This window comes from Carassius carassius, chromosome 37 (genome assembly GCF_963082965.1).
Source record: "Carassius carassius chromosome 37, fCarCar2.1, whole genome shotgun sequence".
Classification (NCBI taxonomy): Eukaryota; Metazoa; Chordata; class Actinopteri; order Cypriniformes; family Cyprinidae; genus Carassius; species Carassius carassius.
In genome coordinates, this window is record NC_081791.1 from 18,640,395 (window position 1) to 18,663,439 (window position 23,045).

Consider the following 23,045-nt stretch of genomic DNA (forward strand, 5'->3'; position numbering starts at 1 on the left):
TCAGGCAGTAAACAGACCTACATGTCTGAGAAGTAGAGGAAGTGGGTTTGTAAACTAGTGTGCTCTCCCGGACTCTCTGGTGTCCTGTGCCTGCTGACCCAGCGATTGGAGATGTCCTAAGATTTCATAACCCTGTTCCTATGTATTAGCATTGTATTACGTTATCTCTGATCCACCGTAACACCTTACACTGGGCAAGCCCACACCAGAATAAGTGTTCATCCTTATCAAATAGGAGAGGTAATGAAACTTTACTAAAAATACTGTAAACGAAGGAATTACTGTTGCAAATTCAAATAGTTTCCATTGCACCCAGAGCAAGAAGGAATGGCAGTTTGCTCAAGAGGTAGCAACAAGCCAATTTGTAGTATCACCACCAATGGCTGAAATAAACTACATGCTGTCAAGCAAAAAGTACCCACCACTTCATTGTAAAAGTGCCACCTTCCTTGTTTTCCTGCTGTGTAAGGCCAGTTTACATATATAATCCAAGCTGTTCCAAATATACATCACTCACTTTTTTCATTCAACAGGGAGAAGGCTATTAAAGGTCTACGTGATGCATTCCATATAGCTACTCGAGTGCTTTCTCCAACATCTTTCAGACAAAACAAGATGCTAACACAACTGACAACCTCTTTTCATGGTAAACATGAGGATGTGCTGACATGAAGACAAGTACTCCAGGAAAATCTAAGAGATGGCCTCCCATCAAAGCATTGTAAGGGTTTAAATGGCATGGTGGCTGTACCTTTTGAAGATCTATTGCAGGCTCTACCGGAGCCTCAGCTGCACATTGAGGGGCAGTTGAATCATATTGCTGGTGTAAAAAACAAATCAAAGGTTTATGAACCCAAGATTTGATTCAAGTGAAACTGTTTCTCCAAATGGTCATCCCAAATTCTCCTCAGGTCCAGGGCAGTGAAACACCTCTATGGGTGTGCAGATGTGCAGTTGCCATATTGTATATCCAAATGAAGGAACAGCTTTGTTCGACCACCTTAAAATACACACATGACGCGTGGTGTGAGAGTCGGTTAATCAGGAAGCAAGCCATACGAGGGGGAAGTATACATATACTTGCCGTAGCCAGTAGTTAAATATGTTGCTATTGACCAATCATTTCCCAGCTATATCTATTTAATTTGATAACTAGTGGACAGTATCGAATGTATGGTCAAGCCACTGATGTGGTTTGAGTAGCAGTGCCAAGTGGACTATGATTATACATGCATGATTCCTGATCAAAACATGCCACCATGCAAGTCATTTCTATGCATTGAACGAGCACAATTAATTATTTATTTACCAGGAACTCGGTCTGAGTAAGTCACTTTCAGCCCAAGTCAAAACCCTGATAAATTCCCCAACCCTATATTGATGTGAAAGCCCATGTATAAAACTTTTTTTTTTCTGTAAGTATAACAAAGAGTTGATGATGAGATGAATGACATGGGCTGAACTTTTTCCCCTACTTTTGTGGGTCAAATAAGGTGAGATATCCATCACAACAACTGAAAACACTTGCATAATGTGTCCGTGTTTTTTTTTTTTTTTTTAACACGGACACTACACATGATTGAGTTAACGTCGTTATTACTGGTTCTCCTATGGTTAAAATACAACATCCCAGAATCCTCAGGATGAGTGGGAGGTTTCAATGGGATTTTGGCAGTGTAGGGTTTAAAAAAGGGATGTCCAAAGTAGTCCATAGCAGAACTTCATATGTGTTGGTGCAAAGGAATCCAACTTATGAGCCTGCTTTGTACTGCTTTGTCCTTTGGCAGGTGGTCAAAGATGTCTGCCATAGGTCATTATTTTGTTTCTCCTTTTAAGTGCCTTTCAGCTGCAGTTGGAACAGTAAAGTATTGGTCACTGAGCACAAATGTTAAGACAGTAAGCTCAGGTTGGTTTGGTCATCATTAAATCTATAAAAAACCAAGCTGCTTTCCTGGTGCATTTGTTGTCTATAAACAATCTTGTTCTCCAAAGATTTCTGTGTTTTTTGTTGCAAATGATTTTCTATACATTTGTTGGAATAGATAGTTTCTCGGTCTCATAGTTCAGTCTCCGTCATTCTTAACACTTGGATTCCTTGACCTCTTTTTGGTTTTTGCCCTTTTTGCCATTGCTGTCGCTCTCCTCCTGGTTTTCCTTCTCGGGTTTAGTCACGCTGTCGTAGGACGGCAGCGAGGCAGTAGAAGGTGTGCCCTCCTTCTTTTCCTGATTGGTCCGGCCATTCTCCAGCCTGCTGCTGCTGAGCAAGAGCTTGCAGATGAAGCCTCTCCGAATAAGATAAGCACGGTACGAACGTTGGATGACCGCGGCGGACATGTGCTCCTGCTTTCGGCGCATAGTGGTGGTGATGGGCTCAAAAGACACTTTGGAAGGATTGGCAGCAATGAATCGTTCCTCCATTTGTTGCCGCATCATGTCCAGGTCACCGCTGTCACCCAACACGCGTTTGGTGAAGGCAAACAGGATATCTAGGCAGTGAATACGGTCACCACTCACCATGGGCAGGTCCATGGCGATCAGCTCTATAGTGTTGGGCTTGGGAACGCGCAGTGGGTACTCCAGAGTATCAGCAAAGTCACCCAGCTTGGCAAAGGTGATAAACTGGGAAGCAGTGGGGTCAAACTTTTCCCAGATTTCGTAGAAGGACTCAAAGTCATCCTCGCAAAGTGGATCAGCGCTTTCCTCTGTGGCGACGCTGAAGTTCTCCAGAATGATGGCGATATACATGTTAACCACGATAAGGAACGAGACAATAATGTACATGACGAAAAAGAAGATGCCCACTGAAGGGTTTCCGCAGTCTCCTTTCACTGTGGTACCTGGATTCTCCTTATTTGGGTCACAATCAGGTGGGTAGTTGAGAATGGGAGCAAGAAGGCCATCCCACCCTGCTGAGGTGGTTATCATGAACAGGCAGATCATGCTATTCCCAAATGTTTCAAAATTATACAAGTCATCTATGCCAGACTCCCGCTTTACGTAGGCAAAGTTTGACATGCCAAAGATAGAAAAGATGAACATGACCAAAAACAGCAGAAGGCCGATATTGAACAGGGCTGGTAGTGACATCATCAGTGCAAACAGTAAAGTCCGAATGCCCTTTGCTCCTTTGATCAGACGCAAGATACGTCCGATTCGAGCCAGACGGATAACCCTGAACAAAGTTGGTGACACAAAGTACTTCTCGATCAGGTCAGCCAGAAACATACCTGTGGTTTGGGGGATAGAAAGCAAGGAGAAGAAGAGGACAAATGAGCCAAACATACGCCACTGTATTTCGAAACCTAAATGAAAAACAAAATGGGAGTTTTAAGTGAAACATTGTTTACTTACCCACAATAGAGAGAATGACCACAACACAGTCAAAGACGTTCCAGCCATTGGTGAAGTAGTAATGACGCAGTGCAAAGAGCTTCAGGACAAACTCGGAGGTGAAGGCCACGATGAAGATAAAGTTAACCCAATACAGAATGTTTTCAGTCTCCTTTGACTGATCGTCTGTCTCAACCATCATGGTGACCATGTTCAAACAGATGAGGATCATGATGGAGATATCAAAGACCTGCTGTGTCACAAAGTCAAACACCATGCCCTGGAGCTTGTTCTAAAGAAGAGGAGAAATTAGAATAGATTTGAGATTAGGACTCTATTCAAGTCAATTCAATGAGCGAAATATCACACTTTTCATCAGTGTTGTACCTGTGGTCTGGGTATGGGTTTCTGAGGTTTCTTTGAGCCAAGCTTCTTCATAGCATTGTAGTACTTCTTTTGTTCCTCTGTCATGAAGATATCCTGACCTCCAAAGTATAGTCATAAACAATATTTGGTTAAAATCTGCTCCACTTAAGTCCAAATATGCTGTGAAAATCACTTGTTTAAATGCAAAAGAAAAAATAATTGAAAGTGAAGAAAAAAAGTGGAGAGTTATCTTTTTCTTCTGCTGGTTGAAGTTATCAATGATGACACCAATGAAGAGGTTGAGTGTGAAGAAAGAGCCAAATATAATGAAGATAACAAAGTAGATATACATGTAGATGTTGTCCTCATACTTTGGTTGGTCTCCCACCTGAGGAGAGAAAGAAAGTTTAAACGGGAACTTTGACTCAGGTGGCAAGTAAGATTGCACAAATATCTCACCTTTCGTGAATCAATTGCTGCATACATGATGTCCATCCATCCTTTAAATGTTGCCTAAGCAGCATAAAGAGAAAGTTAATATCAGTGTTTAACATATTTCTTCAGCCAAAAAACATCTTACTAGAAACTAAAAGCAGGCACATAGACTTACCACTTGCAGTAGAGCCAAGTAACCAGCCCCCACATTGTCAAAGTTGATTTTGACGTTTCTCCAGCGCACCTCAGTGAAGTTCTGATCTATCAATGCTTGGCACTCTGATTTGTTGTTGACTACATCAATTTCGAACAATGCCTTTTCCGTCGCATTGTAGCAGTAGTAATACTTTCCCGCAAACAGGTTGACACCCATGATACTGAAAATCAGCCAAAAGATGAGGCAAACCAGCAAGACATTCATAATGGAAGGGATGGCACCCACCAAGGCGTTGACTACCACCTAGATCAGAGTAGGACAGACAAGACAGTACAGTGTAAGAGACCCGAAATGGCCCAGCAAATCCTTAAACAGAAACACATTTAAACACTCACATTTGTGGCTGCATATTTGCATGGCATAAGAAAAGGAATGACACTATGAACATTGCTCAGTGTCCAATATTAGCAAATTATCTTTGATTCATGTTTCAGTCACATGGCCATCCAAGAAAATTGCTATAAAGCTTATTGTCTACACTGTCTTTATTTTGTTTCAGTCATAGGCGGAGAGTGTCCTAGCCATTGGGGTTTGGGGCAAAAATGGCTCTAAATTGGACAAAAATGTCCCTGTACAAACAAATTAAATATATTACATATGTTGCTAAAAAAGTGAAAATGAATAAACAGTGTCAATTGTGTAGTCAGACGTGTTGAGTGCGTGCATGTTGTCTGAGTGAATTCCGGACTCTTGCAAATTCTCTCATCATAAACAACAAAGCGCAATTGTACGTACAATGTAAGTAAGAGATTCATTTCACAGTGTGTACAGCTTCAGTGATTATAATGGTAGTTTTGTTTTTTTGAGAGTACTTAAACTCGTGATAGATCAAAGTTTAGTGATAATGTCACTTTCTATAGCCTGTATAATTTATTCGCTGTTTGAATAGCCGTGGAAAGGAAACGTTATATAATGATCAATTTCTAGTGTTTTTATTAAATCGTAATCACGTTAAACACAAATTCAGTCCCATTAAACATGTTTTATTAGCCTACATAACACCCATGTCTGGTTCTTGCCTAAAAATATGGGTTTATGATGTTTAATACATTTGGCTGCTTTTAGCCTTACCCCGGAGTTGGTTCACCCTCCACTTATGGTTTCAGCTATGTTTAAAATGTTTCCAAGGTTCCTGCTATAATTCTACATTTGATATTTTTGTTTGTTTTTCTATAGATGACAGTTTTAATGCAAGATGATGACATCAGTGTGCTTTCTGACAAAACTAGCAACCAAAGATTACTGATTTGCACCCCTGCATATAGTCTCTTTTAGTTGTCCAAAAATGTTATACTTAAAACAGCAGTTCTTATATGACAACTTACAGTGTCGGGGAAAGTTACTTTTAAAAGATATGCATTAAAATATTGTGTTACTCCATAAAAAGCTACCAATTACATTATTTTCAATGGAAAGTAAATCAATAAGTGCATTACTTTTTGTCAGCTGAGTTAGGCTTGCTTATAAGTGTAAGCAATTAACTTAGTGGAATTTGTAAATTGATTACTTATTTATTTGCATAAGTATGAATACATAAGTATAGAACTGGTTGAATTCAGCGTACGTATACGTGAAGTTTGGGAAATATTTTTTTACTGGTCATGCTGTCAGCACAAACAGCATTTTTTTGTTTTCCTAGGGTGGCCCTATGACTTTTAAAAAGTAAATTCTTTTACTTGTCTATACTAGTTTCAAAGCCAGTAAATCCTTTGAATCCCCAAAATTAGAGTCCTAAATAAGTGCTTCCTTATTCTGGCCCTGGATTATCCCAGCACTGCATGTGGAAAGATGCATCCAAAATTACACACTGCATTTGACGAAGAACATATAGAACGTACTTCATTATCAGTACAGTATGTTAATCAGTTTAAGTATGTAGGCATGTAGTATGAATACAATATATACAAGTCATACTACATCCAGCATGTTGGCACTATTATGTGACCTATGATTTGTAGAGGAGTGCGCATCAGATGCAGAATTCAGAATCTCTGTGAAAACCTGCAGATCATTTATGTATATATATATATATATATATATGTATATATATATATATATGTGTATATATATATATATATATATATATATATATATATATATATATATATATATATATAAACAATTTTGCCTAGTGTTTTATGAATACTGCATATTGAGAAAAGTCCTACTCATCAAATGCACAGTGCTGAGGTCTTCCAGGACTACAGCCCTAAATATTAGCTCTATGACTAAGCAGTATATTTATAAAAATGAATACAACACCTTCCATACAAATATGCCACAGACTCAAACAATTTCTACATTACCAAAGCAAACAAGTTGCATCCTTAAAACTACAACCCACCACCCAACTACTTTAACATTGCTGTGGCAAGCTTAAGTAACTTAAAACCTGTTACACTTCATCCCCTCCTCACCACAACCTATTTGTCTCCATATCCTTCCCCTCCCCCACCGTCCCAGTCAGGACATCATCCATCAGTGATTAGCGATGAGCAATGCGTGCCAGGAGACGCTCACTAACTGTGTTAGACAGCCGAGCCACAGCTCTCAGGCAGGTAGCTGAGCATGCAGATCTCTCACATACTGAAAAGTGGAGCCATATTCCCCTCTTGAACACACAGAGGCACAGAGGATGGCAGGGTTCTCTCAGCAAGTGCAGGGGACCAGGCTGACTTTAGTAGATGTTTTTGAGTGCGGATTTGTTTTACATTTTCAAAATGAGAAATACAGAAATACACAAAATTTTGGAGTGCTGAAGATTGAAAGACCCCCAGGAAAAAGCAATTGTCAAGAGAATTACTGTCCATCTTTCAACAGAGCCTATATGTTCAAATGTCACATGGACATAAAATATATTTCTGAGAATCGACACAGATATCAAAGTGAGGGAAAATGGCTTTCAAAAGTGCATAATGTGCATTTCCAATTGAACAGAACATGCGTGTTACATGACATCTTTGTGCAATTTCAAGAACCGTTAAAATCAATAAATAAATGGACAGAAGAGGCAACAGTGTGGAGCGGTTTCTGCCATTTCAAAGCTGGCTGGGGTTTGATAAATGATTTGGGGTATAGAAAAAACTAATAATTGAATAAGGTAACTAAAATTTTAGATAATCAAGACAATACATCAGTCGGAAACTAATTCCTATACTTAGTGTGTTTGTATTTGGCCAAAGAATCGGTTATCAAAAATTGCAAACATACCACTGGTTTTATCTCTCAACTGTTGTGTCTCCTTATCAAGTCATTTATTCATTTTTAACTCTAATTTCAAACAAAACAGCATATCAGTTTAGGAACATCGATTATTCACTAGGGTAAGAAATCATTGTTCCCTCTGTACTTATTTTACTTATATATGCTTCTAAAGGTTACATAAAATGGATTTCATACACCCTCATGAATACAATTAGATACAACAAACAGAACATATCTAGGAAAACATCATTTCGATTCACCCAAAAATGACAGCATAATATACGCACAATACTTAAAGTATTAAGAGACAGAGGGAATACAGAAGACAAAAAAAAATTAACAATTAGAAATAAACTGCCATAAAATAGTAGAACAAGGCTCCAGAATAAAATACAAATGACTAACGAGCCACTGGCTCTTAAAATGAAACATTTAGGAGCCAAAATATTTTGACTATGATCTATAAATTACATACAAAATAATAATAATAATAAAAATGGTGAAATAATATTTTTTTTAATTAATATAAGTAACATATCCTGGTCCATTTACAATCGGATCTAAATATAATGTTATTCACCAAGGGAACTCATTGCATGAATATTTCACTGACTGAGCGAGTCTTCTTTTAACAACTAACTCAAGCACATTCGTTTCTTGAAAAATTTACTCAAAGCAAGAACATGGCTGACACTATGTTCTTTACCCATTATAGCTGACAAACTGTATATGGACAGCAAGTTGCTTTGACTATTACCAGTGGTGACTAGATTTTAAATTAGTGGTCGTGTTTTTTAAAATCACATTTGCAACCATTTATTTGAAACCTGGAGCCCTGTTAGCAGATGTATACATAAAGGCAAACATAACATCAAATATAACTTTAAATTCGATAACTGAGAAACCTTATCTGTCATTTTTGGGTCCAGCCATACCTTTAGTCATAACAGCAGTGAGATCACAAATCTCTTTACTCCGATTCCATTTCTGTTTGGAAGTAAAACTAACACAAACCTCTCACTTCCATGGTCTTGCACATTTCCTAAGCTTCTGTGTTGACTGCTTGTTAACCACTGACTAGTAACGATGTCCTAACTAATCAAATCAAAAAGATGTCATCCATTCCACATTGCTAAAGGCTTCAACTGAAAACCAGTTGGAAAATTCAGAGCTATACAGAAGCTTAGCAAATATCTCCCTCTCACTCCCAGGGTTTCTCTTTTTACAGTTCCATGTGCAAATCCTCGGCAAGCACAGAGGGGAGAGGTGAGCCTCCAGCAGCTTGGTTCCTCGACGCTGCTTTGGGCTGGGCAGCGCGGGGCCAAATGGGCTGAAGTGAACAGTGTGAAATGGAGGGAGCAAGGGAGGCAGGGAGAAGGTGAGGGGGGGGGTTTGAGAGGATACAGCTCAAGGAAACCAGTCCACAGGTAAGAGAAGAAAGACTGACAACAACCAGGTGCAACGGTTCACAACCATCAATGGGATAAAGTACCTATCTTTGCCAAATTTGTTAGGATGGCCTGCATGTGTTCAAACATTCAGCACTGAAGAAAAACTGACACTGAACATATTTTTGCTCTCTGCCTAAAGTAAATTAGCCCATTTATTTTACCTTGACCAATTGACTCTTTGCTAAGCCTTAAAACATCACTGACCAATTATACCTTAGCAATTCTTGCTATATCCAGCTTAGGCTCTTTTGTTATTAAAGTCAATTGTACATATGCCTCTTTAGATAGTTTTAAATGGAATTCTAAAGATTTTATACTACTATTCATAAGTTTGGGCTTGGTAAGATTTTGTAATGTTTTTGAGAAAAGTCACTTTTTTCCATTAAGGCTGCATTTATCTTGACAAAATAAAGCAAAAACAGTAATATTGTGAAATATTATTACAATTTAAAAATCTTAATCTTTGGTCTTCAGTGTCACATGCTGATTTGGGGCTTAAGATACATTTCTTATTATTATCAATGCTAAAAACAGTTGCACTGTTATTAGCTGAAAGCATTTAATTTTATAAACATTATAAATGTCTTAACTGTCACTGTTGATTAATTTGTTGCATCCTTAATGAATAAAAATATGAATTAAAATTAAATGAAAATCTAACTGAACCTACAGTTTAGTGTATCCACCTTATTTTTCAATGCAGAAGTCATTTTCTGGGAATGAGCGAGACTTCTGGTTCATTAGCTGCTGTAGGGAAATAACGAGAAGAAAAACAAAGTGCAGTACATGATAAAACTGTTTTCACTACATACCAGTGTGTTCTTAATTAAGAAATTACATAAAAATAATATGGTAAGACACCAGTTGCAATATCAAGCAGCAAAACAAGCTTTTTCATACAGCTAAAATAGCTGGAAGCGGATGACAGTGGAAGCCAGACACATACAATTTACAAATGGCCACATCCACACAAGGGAAAAATAGGGTATAAGATGTCCCCCCCAAAAAAACGTTTAACTTAAATATGGACAATCTGAATTGTAATTAATTCATAAATAACAGTATTTGATGCATTTTAGAGCTTTCCTTGATTCAACCTCTTAATCACAGTAATGCATAATGTAATTTCCTTAGAAACTTTTTACATTTTAACAACACTGACGGAGAGCGAGTAACAGTTACCAAGGGGCGTGGAGCTTAGCAAAGAGTAAATTATATTAAATGTGCTCTGAGTCATCAAGAGAATATCTAGTGTGCTGTAGTACTGGTGAAGTGGGGACCTCAGTGGTAAAGTGTTCTGTGCTGCTGGTTGTTCTCTGAGAGACAGGGTCAGTGTAACAGAGGAGAAATGGAAGGAAGGGGGCTCTCCATCAAAAGCAGAAGTTGAGAGTCAGGCCAAATAAACAGACAATTGCAGATCAAATGCTTTGTGAAATGAGAAGGGATTTGAATTCGTGTTTGGTTTTGTAAATAATTGTTCATGCTGTATTTGTCTTCCAGGGCCAATTGGAAATATTATTTGTAATGAGGCAGCTTTGATACATCTGACAATGACTTAACTAGAAGTCAATCATACACCTGATTTCAGTTAAATCAGGGAAGCTTTTCACATCCTATTTTTCAAGTTATCTCAGCTGCATCATGACTGGATCATTAATGTGGTACAGAAGAGGTGTGCATGAAAAGGTGAGTCCTTTTCATTGGCGTCTCTCTTGAAAAAAAAATCCCCAGGTAGGGTTTCGGTTGGTCCTTGTTGTTTTTTTGTTTTTTTTTCTCGATCAGTTCTAGCATGCTTTAACTGCTGAATGGGCATGCAGAGAGATCAGCTCTATAGCTTTGTATCTTACCCTCATCCCTTCAAAACGTGACAATGCTCTGAGGGGTCTCAGGGCCCTTAGTGTCCTGAGTGATTTAATGGGCCCTAGTTCGGAGTAGCCCAGTGCATTAGCTATAAGGCTGATTATAGACACCTACACAGAAACAGAGAAGCAAAAAAGGATCCATACTGTTAGACGAGAGAAAGCTCTTGAGGAAGCGATGGCCTCTAGAGCTGCTGGAACGTTAGTTTACACACATACACAACAGTTCGGATGGGTATATACATATATAACACTGCATTTATACATATTAGTTCCCATCAGCCTCGATTAGGGCTGAGGAGTAGGGGTTGATGGACAGAGGGTGGGTATGGGCTGTAGTCAGAGCAAACTCACAAATTTGGTTTATTTTTAGTTGTGGGATGACTCCTTAGTCAGTTTCTGGTCAGACTAAGTGTTATGCTGCATTCCATTCCAAGTCAGATGGGGAATATTCCTACATGATATCTTAAAATCCCTGACCAAAAAACATTCCTAGACACTGAGACGATGTATAGTATAAATAAGATGTTTGAAAGCTTCATTTAGGCATTTCGTACAACTTGCATTCAAGGAATGCATTTTGTCAGTAAATGCACTCCATGAGAATCAAACCCATGACTTCAGCATTGCTCGTCATGCTCCACAGTTTGAATCACAGCAACTTTATGGATTTAACCAACTAGTAACCAAATTGTGGAGGATAAATGATACATGTAAAAATATCAGATACCAAAATAGTACCATGTTTCATACCAGGGGTGTTGGAAGATATTTTAGGTTGGGGGTGCTGTACGCATTGTGGGGGGGGGGGCTATTTACACTGTGAAAATAGCATATTTAGCGATAGGTGCTATTTACACTAAGTGCAATTAGCTAGATTCTATATATACTGTTAAAATAGCAGGATTTTCTGCTAATTACTTATTGCAAATAGTGGTTAATTATCTGCACCTCAGCATAGTAATACATTATAAAACAGTATGCAGTAATAACTTATTGATTTATTTCAAATAAATATATTGATTTAATTCAAATTATTAAATGGGTGCCACCTTATTGAGACAAAAGCCTACCCTAACCCTTCCTGATACTTTATTTTCAACTTTTTTATTATTTCCTTAATCTTTAACAAATATAAATGCTTTTCTGATGTGATTTTATATTTGAAAATGGAGGAAAAAAAAGTTTGGTCGATTGCGTCAAAATTAATATAACACATGCTTTATCATCTACGCCAATCTTATGACTGAAGACCTTCTTTTGTAATGTTGACAAGCCCAGTCAAATGTTGGTGGGTGAAGCTAACGTTAGTGTCTCTGCCACCAAGGTGACCTATTTGCACTTAATGTACATGGACAGTCCGATTTTTTTTTTTTTTATTTATTCCCAACAGTTAGACAGTTGCCCACAGAAATAGGGGTGTAACGGTACGCAAAAATCACAGTTCGGTACGTACCTCGGTTTTAAAGTCACGGTTCGGTTCATTTTTGGTACAGTAAGGGAAAGAAATGCAAACATTAAACTGCAGGTTGTTTATTAAACTTTTTTTTACAATTTGTTTACACTTTTTTAAAATACTTAAAAAAAAAAAATACATATAAAAAAAGAATAAGAAATAAAATACTGCTGCAAAGTTCTCCACTAAATAAAATACTTTCAGTCTCAAACCAATATCATATAATAAAATATAATGAAAAATATAAATAAATAACTATGATTACAGTGCAGCATTAACAATCCCAGCTTGTAGGCATGCTCATATTTTAAAAAAATATATATAACTTTTTCAAAGTGTAAAGTGCAGCATCAACAGTTTCAGTTTTTAGACCTGCTCAGATTTCGTTATTGCGTTGGACCGATCGGAATTAAGAGCAAAGTTTAAATGCCGACGGGAGCTGCGTTTGAATTACAATCGTTTTTTTCCTAGTTGTAGTGATGTTCACACTCGCGTGATGCCTTTTGAAAACCTTAGGCCGGTGACACACTGGCATATTGCACCTGTCAAACATAATCTATTTTGCCGTCAATACTGTTGACGGTGTCCTTTATCAGTAGGCTTTATATTTATGCTCAACATGAAGTATAGATATTGTTGTCGTGAAGACAAGATCCTGGTCTGTCGGCAGTCTCCCTCTATGTCACCTACAGTAGCAGCAGCACGTCAGCGCCGCGTCAGGCACGCTTCTGGTGTGTAAAGACCACTGATCTATATATATATCTATATTATAGATCAGTGGTAAAGACACAGAAAACGCGAAGCAGCCGTCACGCAACTGACACGCAGCAGAAACGCCACGCTCACGCCACGCAACCAGTGTGTCACCGGCCTTAGAATCAGCTGCAGGGCGGGATTTGCGCTGAACGCGGAGACTTCCGCCACTTAATACGTTGGTTTGGAAACACGAAAATGTACTTATGTTCCGCATACAAAATATTGCATTCAGTCATTCGGTACACACGTGCACCGTACCGAAAGCCCTGTACCGAAACGGTCCGGTACGAATACACGTACCGTTACTCCCCTACACAGAAAGCGCCTACGTTTCATACTATCTGAAAACAACTTATACCCTCATGTAATACCTATGAATTATTAATGCATTTGATTTGCTAAAAATTAATAATATAAAGTATTATAAATGAACATCCATGTGCTCATCTCCCTATATACAACTATTCAAAAGTTTGGGGTGGTTTTTCAATGTTTTCAAAAGAAGTGTCTTATGCTTACAAAGGCTGCATTTATTTGACCAGTAATATTGTAGTAATATAGTAATATTAAAAACAGTAATATTGTGAAACGTTATTACAATTTAAATTTTAGTTAATTAAAATTTTATTATAAATCTAATTTGTTAAAGCGATGGCAGAGATTCATTTTCAACAGCCATACTCCAGTCCCATAACCAAATCAGACCAATCATGATTTGGTGCTCAAGAAACATTTCTCAGTATTATCACAGTTGAAAACATTTGTGCTACTTAATATTTTTGTGGACATCATGATACATATTTTTTCAGGATTCTTTGATGAATACAGAATTTATTTGAAATGAAAATTTTTGATAATTTTAATGTGCCTTTGTTGAAAAACAGTATTCATTTATTTAAAAACAAACGTTTCCCAAACTTTTGAACAGAGTTTGCAAGATGTCATAAAACCAGTGTCTCTTCATGGATTCTGAGATGGAAGTCTGGTAGTGAAGTTCTTTTGAACTTTTGCATGCAGGAAATTCAAAGTTTCAGGGTTGGAATGAAATACAGCACCAGCTATGAATGAGGGATCAGGCTTTATGTGTAAATAAATAAATGTGATAGTAATTAATTAATTGTCAATGTGTAAAAATTCTCTTTATATAGTGCTAAACAATATATTTCAGAATAAAACTTTTGGGAGAGTTTATATGCTTTTGGATAAATTTCAGGTGGATAAAACTGTTGGTAAAAGAAGATTAACTTCCCATAACATTTAAGGAAATATATGACATGAAAAAACACCAAATAGACTGTGTATGCATCTAACAATGTCCCACAGCACCTCATTAAACAGCATTGGGTGTACGAGTTCTGCTAAAAGGTGGTTAGTTCAGGAACAAGGTCAGAACACACATACAGTCAAATAATCAAATTGTATCTTGACATGGTCACTGCAATTGTAAGATGTCCTCCACATATCATGAGAAAAGCACATCCACATGACATTTCTCTGAGTCCAAGTGTGAGCATTTTAGTCAAATAAACAGCTTAATATATTTTCATCAAATACTTTGAATCAAAATTTAAAACTACATAAGCGTCACTCATTTGTTGTATAAAATACTTTGTTGATGGAACAACTAATTGCAATCATAACTTGTAATGGACTCTAAAATGCATTTTACACTTGGTGAGTCTCCCACAATAAGGGCAGAAAATGAAACCAGTCAGAGGCCACACATCTTATTGTTCACACAATATAGACATCATACACATGTACAAGATTTAGAAACAAGGTTCATTTAGAATGATATATGCTTGAATATCTTAAATCAATAATCATTTGTTATTGATAGACTGATTCTGACTAGTTATTTCCATTACAACACTTAAACCATATAATGATTTACTAAAGGAAATTGCATACAAAGGGGGAAGACAAAAAAGTACAATTATTTGCACAATACTGGTGACTTTCGAAGCCAGTTTATCATTCTTGATAGCAGATATTCAAGCATCTCAGGGTCACGTAGAAATCTAGCATTTTTACAAAGCTATGCATGGGTGATAGATCTTAAAGAGATGATGCAATCTTATGAAATAATATGATTTAGACACCAAGAATATATGTTACATAAGCATTTATATTCAAGATAAGCACAATGTTTTTCCTTCAAGCTTCACCCCTGCATACAAACAAAGCTTTACTCTTCATATAAAAGATCACGTTTTACTCTTCTTTGCCCAAAACATTAACATCTTGTTGAAAGGGGAACCATCCTGTTGTTGGCCTTGACTATCGCATAAAACATCTGCATAGATACAGGACGGCGAGCTGATATTTGTCTTTTCATCTCCTCTGCTACACCATTTTCCTTTTTAACTGACAGCTCAAAGAAACCGCTCCACCGGTTTTAGCTATTTTTAAGTCATCTTTAAAAGTTACCTTGCTGTGACTGGCAACCAGTATTGTCAGGTGTATGAGCATGCAGAGTTTATACGGTCTCTGCTGTCTGAAACGCCAAATAATTTATTTTATCAGTTTAAACAAAGCTTCTAAAGTCCTTGACTCTGTCCGGTCAATTAGTAACAGAGAAAACAGAGAAATTTCCAAAGCTGTTTATCAAGACAATTTTATTTTACTTTGTTAGTTAAAATCATGTTAAGCAAATCAAGTATTTTTCAGGATGGTTCTAGAGCAGCAGTCAGGAACCTATGACTTGCGAGCCACACCTGGCTCTTTGACAAAAATCATCGCCAGATCTCTTACCCTTTACCAACAAATGATCTAATTTAAAAATGAGACATCACTAGATATCAGCAATTCCTTTGTTAAAAAGGTTTGAAATAATAACCAAATTTTTTTGGTACTGGCCAAAGTGTGTATTCAGTGTATGTTCAGTGCTGTTCACCGGAGTCACGAGTCACAGCAACCACTGACATGTCTACTTTTTATTTTATTTTTTATTTATTAACCAAAAATGAAAAATTAGCTCTTTGGTCAAAAAAGGGTCCCGACCCCTGTTCTAGAGTAATGTTACACTATCAAAAGGAAACAGGCTCTTTCAACTGACATTCTGCTATGATGTCAAGCATTAGAGTTTCCACCAATTTATTGTTATGGTCTGGCTTATACTCTCACTTATACAGTTTCTGTCCTGGTCCATGAGAATTCTACTTCTATCTTTTGCTAAAATGCTTGAATTACAATTTCACATTCAAATGTATTGACTGGTATGAGAAGCATACAACATAATATTCACATCATAAAGTGATTTACACCTTTTTCAAATAATTTTTTTTGTCCAAAGCAGCCATATGTGTATCACATCATGCTGCTTGGCCCCACACAATGATGCATCATTGGTGCAAAATCACGTTCCACATAGCTTCATATTAGAAATAAAATATGTTCTGATCCAGGTTATAATACAATATAACACTAGTCAGACTTTGCTTTTGGCAGGATGGAACCCATCAACAAAATGTGTACGTTAAGGGCATTTATCAAACTGACAACAAACACAGCACAAATTAGATCGTAGACTTACGTCAACGATGAAGAAGTCCAGCCAGCACCAGGCGTTGGTGAAGTACTTGACAAAACCGTAGGCCACCCACTTTAACAACATCTCCAATATGAAAATGTAGGTAAAGACCTTGTCAGCGTACTCCAGAATAATACGGATTGTCTTCCTCTGTTCAATGTACACATCCTCAAAAGCCTGCAGCAGATAACATATAGTTGCATTAATAAAACAAGTACTATCTGCTTCTCACAATACCTCTCAGTGGTTTTCATTTTAATTAAAAAACTAAAGAGAATGCAAGAAATAATCATTAGAAATAATACAAAAACAGATTAATGAAATAATGATAATAATATTATTATTATTTATGCACAACAACAACTGGGAAAACAACTGAACAGAAGGCTACTACTTTGTGCAATAATTCAGTTAAAAACAGTCAGGTTTCAAAAAAAATTGTATAAAGCAAGACCCCTGATTCTATTACATTCCTTTTTTGGCAACATTAGCAGTGCTAAACACAGGAACATTTCCAGTGCCAGAAATAGATCCAATAGGATGAATAGTACAGTCCATTAATCACATCACCCAGCAGTGCAGCTCTGGTGCCAGGTTTCTACAATGACTCAATGCCTGCTTGAACCTCACATTATATATACCTCACATGAACATTCATTTAACAGTCAGACAGTATCCAAAACAAAATGGAAATCAGTTCAAAAGTACAAAAAAAACCCAATGTTTTTAAGTTAAAACACAATATAATAATTGAATCCCAAACAATATTTAAGCAGCATTTTTCTACTCTAGTTAAACACAGAACAAAGTGCTTCTGCACATCCCTGTAAGAAATTTGTGTGTGTTTGTGTACATCCTCACCAACGCTCCACTACTGAGGAGGATCATAAAGATGATGAGGGTTTCAAACCAGTTGTGCTCCACAATGAGATAGCAGGTCTTCCGGAGGAACCACCAATTCTTACCCCAGCCCTCCGTGATGGGCACATCACAACACTTGAAGCGGGCCACACAAGCTGCAAAATGCCACACATTATACTTCTGTTCTCACAACCTATTACAGTTTCTGTATTAAAAAAATTATAATAATCTGCAAAGAGGAATCTTTGAACCCTTTTACCTTCAGTCCAACAAGGTTCTGGGTCAACATATTCCTCTACTGCCTCCACCACCACCACTTCTTCTACCTCTGGTTTAATATCTATGGTGCTGCCCTCTGAAGAGCTGATGTCATCCAACTAATTAAGAAGAGTTCACAAGTGCCATTTTTTGTAAAAAAAAAAAAAAAAAAAAAAAATTGTAACTAGCAAAGCAAAAACAATGTTCAATCCCAACTGTAACTGCATTATTAAAATGCTTAAAAAACTCAAGATGCTCAAAAAGAACAATAGCCTAAATAGCACAGGTTTTAGGACTGTTTGCCTGACCAGTGGCAGACAAGAAAAGGTGTTTGTAAACTGTTGTTTCACTATGCTAGACATCCAGAACTAACAGACTTTAGCTCCAAGAATGAAAAGACAATCATCTGTATTAATGTTTCACAATACAGTGTTCTAAATGGCCTACACACGTTTGAACATCATTTTGAAACAATACACTGCTCTTTACTCCAAATATATCAATATCATGGACAAAAATTAGCAAATACCTCAGTTTAGAATCACTAAACATTTACTCCTGAGGCCAAATCAATAACCACAGGGTATTACATTTCACCCACTAGCAACTAGGTCAAAGCCTTAAAGCATCACAACATCAGCTCTTTTGCATACTCACTTCTTTGCCGCCCTCTACTTCAGACTCACTGCTGAAATCTTCTGTGTTGAGATTCTCAAAGTCTGACTCGCCCATGGCAATGGGCACGCATACGGTCAGGTTGGGGTTGTGGATGAAGGACATGTGGTCACCATCAATCATGTACTTGCCTACACTACTGCCTATACCACTGCTGGTTCCGTTGCCATTTTTCTGATAGTCCATGTCACGACTGATGTCCACGCCGGTATGATTGGTGATGCAGTTTAGCTTCCGGTCGTACATGTCATCTAGCGGCTTGGCCTCGTCAGTGACCTTACTCTTGAGGATGATGTTTACCAGCTCTCGAACTTTGGCCTTCACCCAGGCAATTCCCTTCTTAATGCGAATAACTGCAATCTGTAGGTTGTTCATCTCGCCGTCGTCATCAGAAGCTGCCAAGTTGTCTGCGCTGAATGAGCTCAGCAGCAAGGCAAGGAACAGATTCAAGACCTGATCAGTGTGAGAGAAAAGTAATATAAATTACTAATATATAGCCTCAAATTACCAAGACAGCTGCCTTTGGAGGCATTTTATGCATCATAAACTCAGGCATACTGCTACAATTTAAAGTGATAGTTAACCCAAAAATTAAAACTCTGTCATCGTTTACTCACTTTCACATGGTCCCAAAGCCAAAAGACTTCAAATTAATATATTTTTTTTATTAAACCTGAGAAATTCCTCCCTCCATGGAAAGTTTAAGTAACCAAAGCTTGAAAGACCCAAAAAGGTTATAAAGGCATCATAAAGAGAATTTCAGTTTAATCTAAGGGGTGTTTTTTGGCTTTTATTTGGTTCATCTTAGTTCAGACAGGATAACGCAAAAATAGTAATGTAATATAAATAATATAGATATACACATATACTGTATATATAACAGGCAACCATATATTAATTCAGATAAAGAAAAAGAAAACACCAGGCAAGCATAATGTTTCAATGTATTTGTGTTTAATTGTGAATAAAAGCCTAAACTGAATGTTTATCATATGAAGCGACTGTCTCTCTTCACTTGACTTGGATTAAACTGTTTGATTCATATAGGTTAATATAACCCAACTTTATAACCTTTTTGGATCTTTTAAGTTTTGGTTACCTGGGCTTTCAACAAAGAGATAGAAACCTAAATTTTGGATTTATCTCCATGTTTGCAGATTTCAGTACAACTTGACAAATGTATGACAAAAATAATTCTGCATCTAAAGAACACTTACCACCAAGTTTCCTATGACCATGACCATCATGAAGACGATGAGACACATTCCCTGTCCAGCCACCTCCATACAGTCCCACATGGTCTCAATCCACTCTCCACATAACACCCGGAAGACGATTAAGAATGAGTGAAAGAAGTCATTCATGTGCCAGCGGGGCAGCTCGCAATCTTCAGCGATCTTACACACACAGTCCTTGTAGCTCTTCCCAAACAACTGCATGCCCACCACGGCGAAGATGAAGACGATGATGGCCAACACCAGGGTCAGGTTCCCCAAAGCTCCCACTGAGTTGCCGATGATCTTAATCAGCATGTTAAGAGTGGGCCATGACTTGGCCAGTTTAAAAACTCTCAGCTGTTACAAGAGAGCACAAGTATAATAAACATGTTCAATATTGCTCTTTGAATGTGGGCTATTGAAAACAAAGGGCAAATTCATTAAAGAGTTGTGCCTCTTATTCATTATGTCTTATTCACTAACCACCCACAATACTGTTTAACCAGACACTGCTTTAAAATAATGTTGCTCTGTATTTAAATAAAATAACTGTCATTATTTTCAGTACAAACACACCTCCTTTCTATGCAAATTAGGCTTATTATACTCACAATCTGCCTGATGCAATTAACATTGTGCTATTACCTCCCACAGAAAGAAGGTGCTAAACAGAATTTTTTATTTATTTACGAGAGATTTATGCTTTTTTATTTGTATGGAAGCAGATTACAATCAAAACATAAATGACATACTGTCCATACCTGACAACATTATAGACTTTTTTTTCTTTTTTTTTTGTTATCATCAGTGTGCAGTGTGAACAAAAAAAATCATATGTTACTCAGTGTCTGCACTCAGTTTGTGATATTCCTCTTAAACATTATTTTATAATAAACAGTAGGAATGCAACAATACAGTTAGCCCCCAGTTTTTAAACCACAGTTCCTCTTCAGGAACTCGAGCTGCGTCAAACAACGCTTTGGGGAACGCGCTTAGCGTGAGCGACTCTGAATATAGGCGGGGTGACGTAAGCGACCAGGAAGCTATAAAAGCACGTGCCGCGAAGCTGGTGTCAGAAGCTTCGCATCTTTCATCAAGCGTGTGTGAATGTCACTTGTTTGTCTTGTGAGTCTTATTTATTTACTGTTGTCTGTCCAGTTGATGTCAAGTCATGCCGAAGAGCAAGGCGAAAGCAAAGCATATTCAAGGCGAATCCAGATCGCGTTATAGGTTGTGTGTTCCTCCCTGCCTGTGATATATAACGAGCGGGGATACACACAACCTATGCGTGGTCTGCCTGGGAGAGAAGCACGCTGAGTCGGCCCTCAAGTCTGTTGACAGGGATTCGCCACCCCACTCGCCGCAGTATGAGGAGCTCTTGGAGGTGGTGACTCACGCGGTGGCCAAACTGAGTATTGATTGGCCCGCCGAGAAAACAACTGAACCGCAGTGAAGCAAGCTCAACGAAGGCTTCCTGCGCACGAGTTAACAATTTAATTGAGGTTCAACAAATAAAAAACAGAAGCAATATGGATAAACAAATGATAAAGCTTGGCTTATTGAATATCAGATCCCTTTCTACGAAAACACTTTTTGTAAATAATATGATCACTGATCATAATATAGATGTACTCTGTTTGACAGAAACCTGGCTAAAACCTGATGATTACATTATTTTAAATGAGTCCACCCCCCAAGATTACTGTTATAAACATGAGCCACGTCTAAAAGGCAAAGGTGGAGGTGTTGCTTCAATTTATAACAACGTTTTCAGGATTTCTCAGAGGGCAGGCTACAAGTATAACTCGTTTGAAGTAATGGTACTTCATATAACATTATCCAAAGAAACAAATGTTAATGATAAATCCCCTGTTATGTTTGTACTGGCTACTGTATACAGGCCACCAGGGCACCATACAGACTTTATTAAAGAGTTTGGTGATTTTACATCCGAGTTAGTTCTGGCTGCAGATAAAGTTTTAATAGTTGGTTATTTTAATATCCATGTTGATAATGAAAACGATGCATTGGGATCAGCATTTATAGACATTCTGAACTCTATTGGTGTTAGACAACACGTTTCAGGATCTACTCATTGTCGAAATCATACTCTAGATTTAATACTGTCACATGGAATTGATGTTGATGGTGTTGAAATTATTCAGCCAAGTGATGATATCTCAGATCATTATTTAGTTCTTTGCAAAATTCATATAGCCAAAATTGTAAATTCTACTTCTTGTTACAAGTATGGAAGAACCATCACTTCTAACACAAAAGACTGCTTTTTAAGTTATCTTCCTGATGTATCCAAATTCCTTAGCATATCCAAAACCTCAGAACAACTTGATGATGTAACAGAAACTATGGACTCTCTCTTTTCTAGCACTCTAAATAAAGTTGCTCCTTTACGCTTAAGGAAGGTTAAGGAAAACAGTTTGACACCATGGTATAATGAGCATACTCGCACCCTAAAGAGAGCAGCCCGAAAAATGGAGCGCAGCTGGAGGAAAACAAAACTAGAGGTATTTCGTATTGCTTGGCGGGAAAGTAACATATCCTACAGAAAAGCATTAAAAACTGCTAGATCCGATTACTTTTCTTCTCTTTTAGAAGAAAACAAACATTAACCCCAGGTATTTATTCAATACAGTGGCTAAATTAACGAAAAATAAAGCCTCAACAAGTGTTGACATTTCCCAACACCACAGCAGTAATGACTTTATGAACTACTTTACTTCTAAAATCGATACTATTAGAGATAAAATTGCAACCATTCAGCCGTCAGCTACAGTATCACATCAGACAGTGCACTATAGACCCCCTGAGGAACAGTTCCACTCATTCTCTACCATAGGAGAGGAAGAATTGTATAAACTTGTTAAATCATCTAAACCAACAACATGTATGTTAGACCCTATACCATCTAAGCTCCTGAAAGAGGTGCTTCCAGAAGTCATAGATCCTCTTCTGACTATTATTAATTCCTCATTGTCATTAGGACATGTCCCCAAAACCTTCAAACTGGCTGTTATTAAGCCTCTCATCAAAAAACCACAACTTGACCCCAAAGAACTAGTTAATTATAGACCAATCTCGAATCTCCCTTTTCTGTCCAAGATACTAGAAAAGGTGGTATCCACACAATTATATTCCTTCTTAGAGAAAAATGGTATATGTGAGGATTTCCAGTCAGGATTTAGACCGTATCATAGTACTGAGACTGCTCTTCTTAGAGTTACAAATGATCTGCTCTTATCATCTGATCGTGGGTGTATCTCTCTATTAGTTTTATTGGATCTTAGTGCTGCGTTTGACACAATTGACCACAACATTCTTTTGCATAGACTTGAATACTTTGTTGGCATCAGTGGAAGTGCATTAGCATGGTTTAAATCGTACTTATATGACCGCCATCAGTTCGTAGC

The 23,045-nt window shown here is 37.6% G+C and overlaps 1 protein-coding gene across 8 annotated transcripts in view; it reads right to left on the reverse strand.

Moving 5' to 3' along the window:
• Positions 1-208: 208 nt before the first annotated feature.
• The window catches only part of LOC132118261 (sodium channel protein type 8 subunit alpha-like), a 67,612-nt gene continuing 44,775 nt past the window's right edge, over positions 209-23,045 (reverse strand). For 5 of the 8 annotated variants that reach the window (XM_059527973.1, XM_059527967.1, XM_059527965.1 and 2 more), the window contains 12 exons: positions 19,618-19,974; positions 18,383-18,853; positions 17,727-17,844; positions 17,468-17,622; positions 16,610-16,783; positions 10,851-10,973; positions 4,307-4,591; positions 4,156-4,209; positions 3,947-4,084; positions 3,718-3,822; positions 3,352-3,622; positions 209-3,227 (listed from right to left, as the gene is read on the reverse strand). In XM_059527973.1, coding sequence (XP_059383956.1) covers positions 2,080-3,227; positions 3,352-3,622; positions 3,718-3,822; positions 3,947-4,084; positions 4,156-4,209; positions 4,307-4,591; positions 10,851-10,973; positions 16,610-16,783; positions 17,468-17,622; positions 17,727-17,844; positions 18,383-18,853; positions 19,618-19,974 — 3,399 coding nt within the window. In that variant the 3' untranslated portion in view covers positions 209-2,079. The remainder of the gene's footprint in view (positions 3,228-3,351; positions 3,623-3,717; positions 3,823-3,946; positions 4,085-4,155; positions 4,210-4,306; positions 4,592-10,850; positions 10,974-16,609; positions 16,784-17,467; positions 17,623-17,726; positions 17,845-18,382; positions 18,854-19,617; positions 19,975-23,045) is intronic. The other 3 variants (XM_059527971.1, XM_059527970.1, XM_059527972.1) reach the window with 1 other exon arrangement.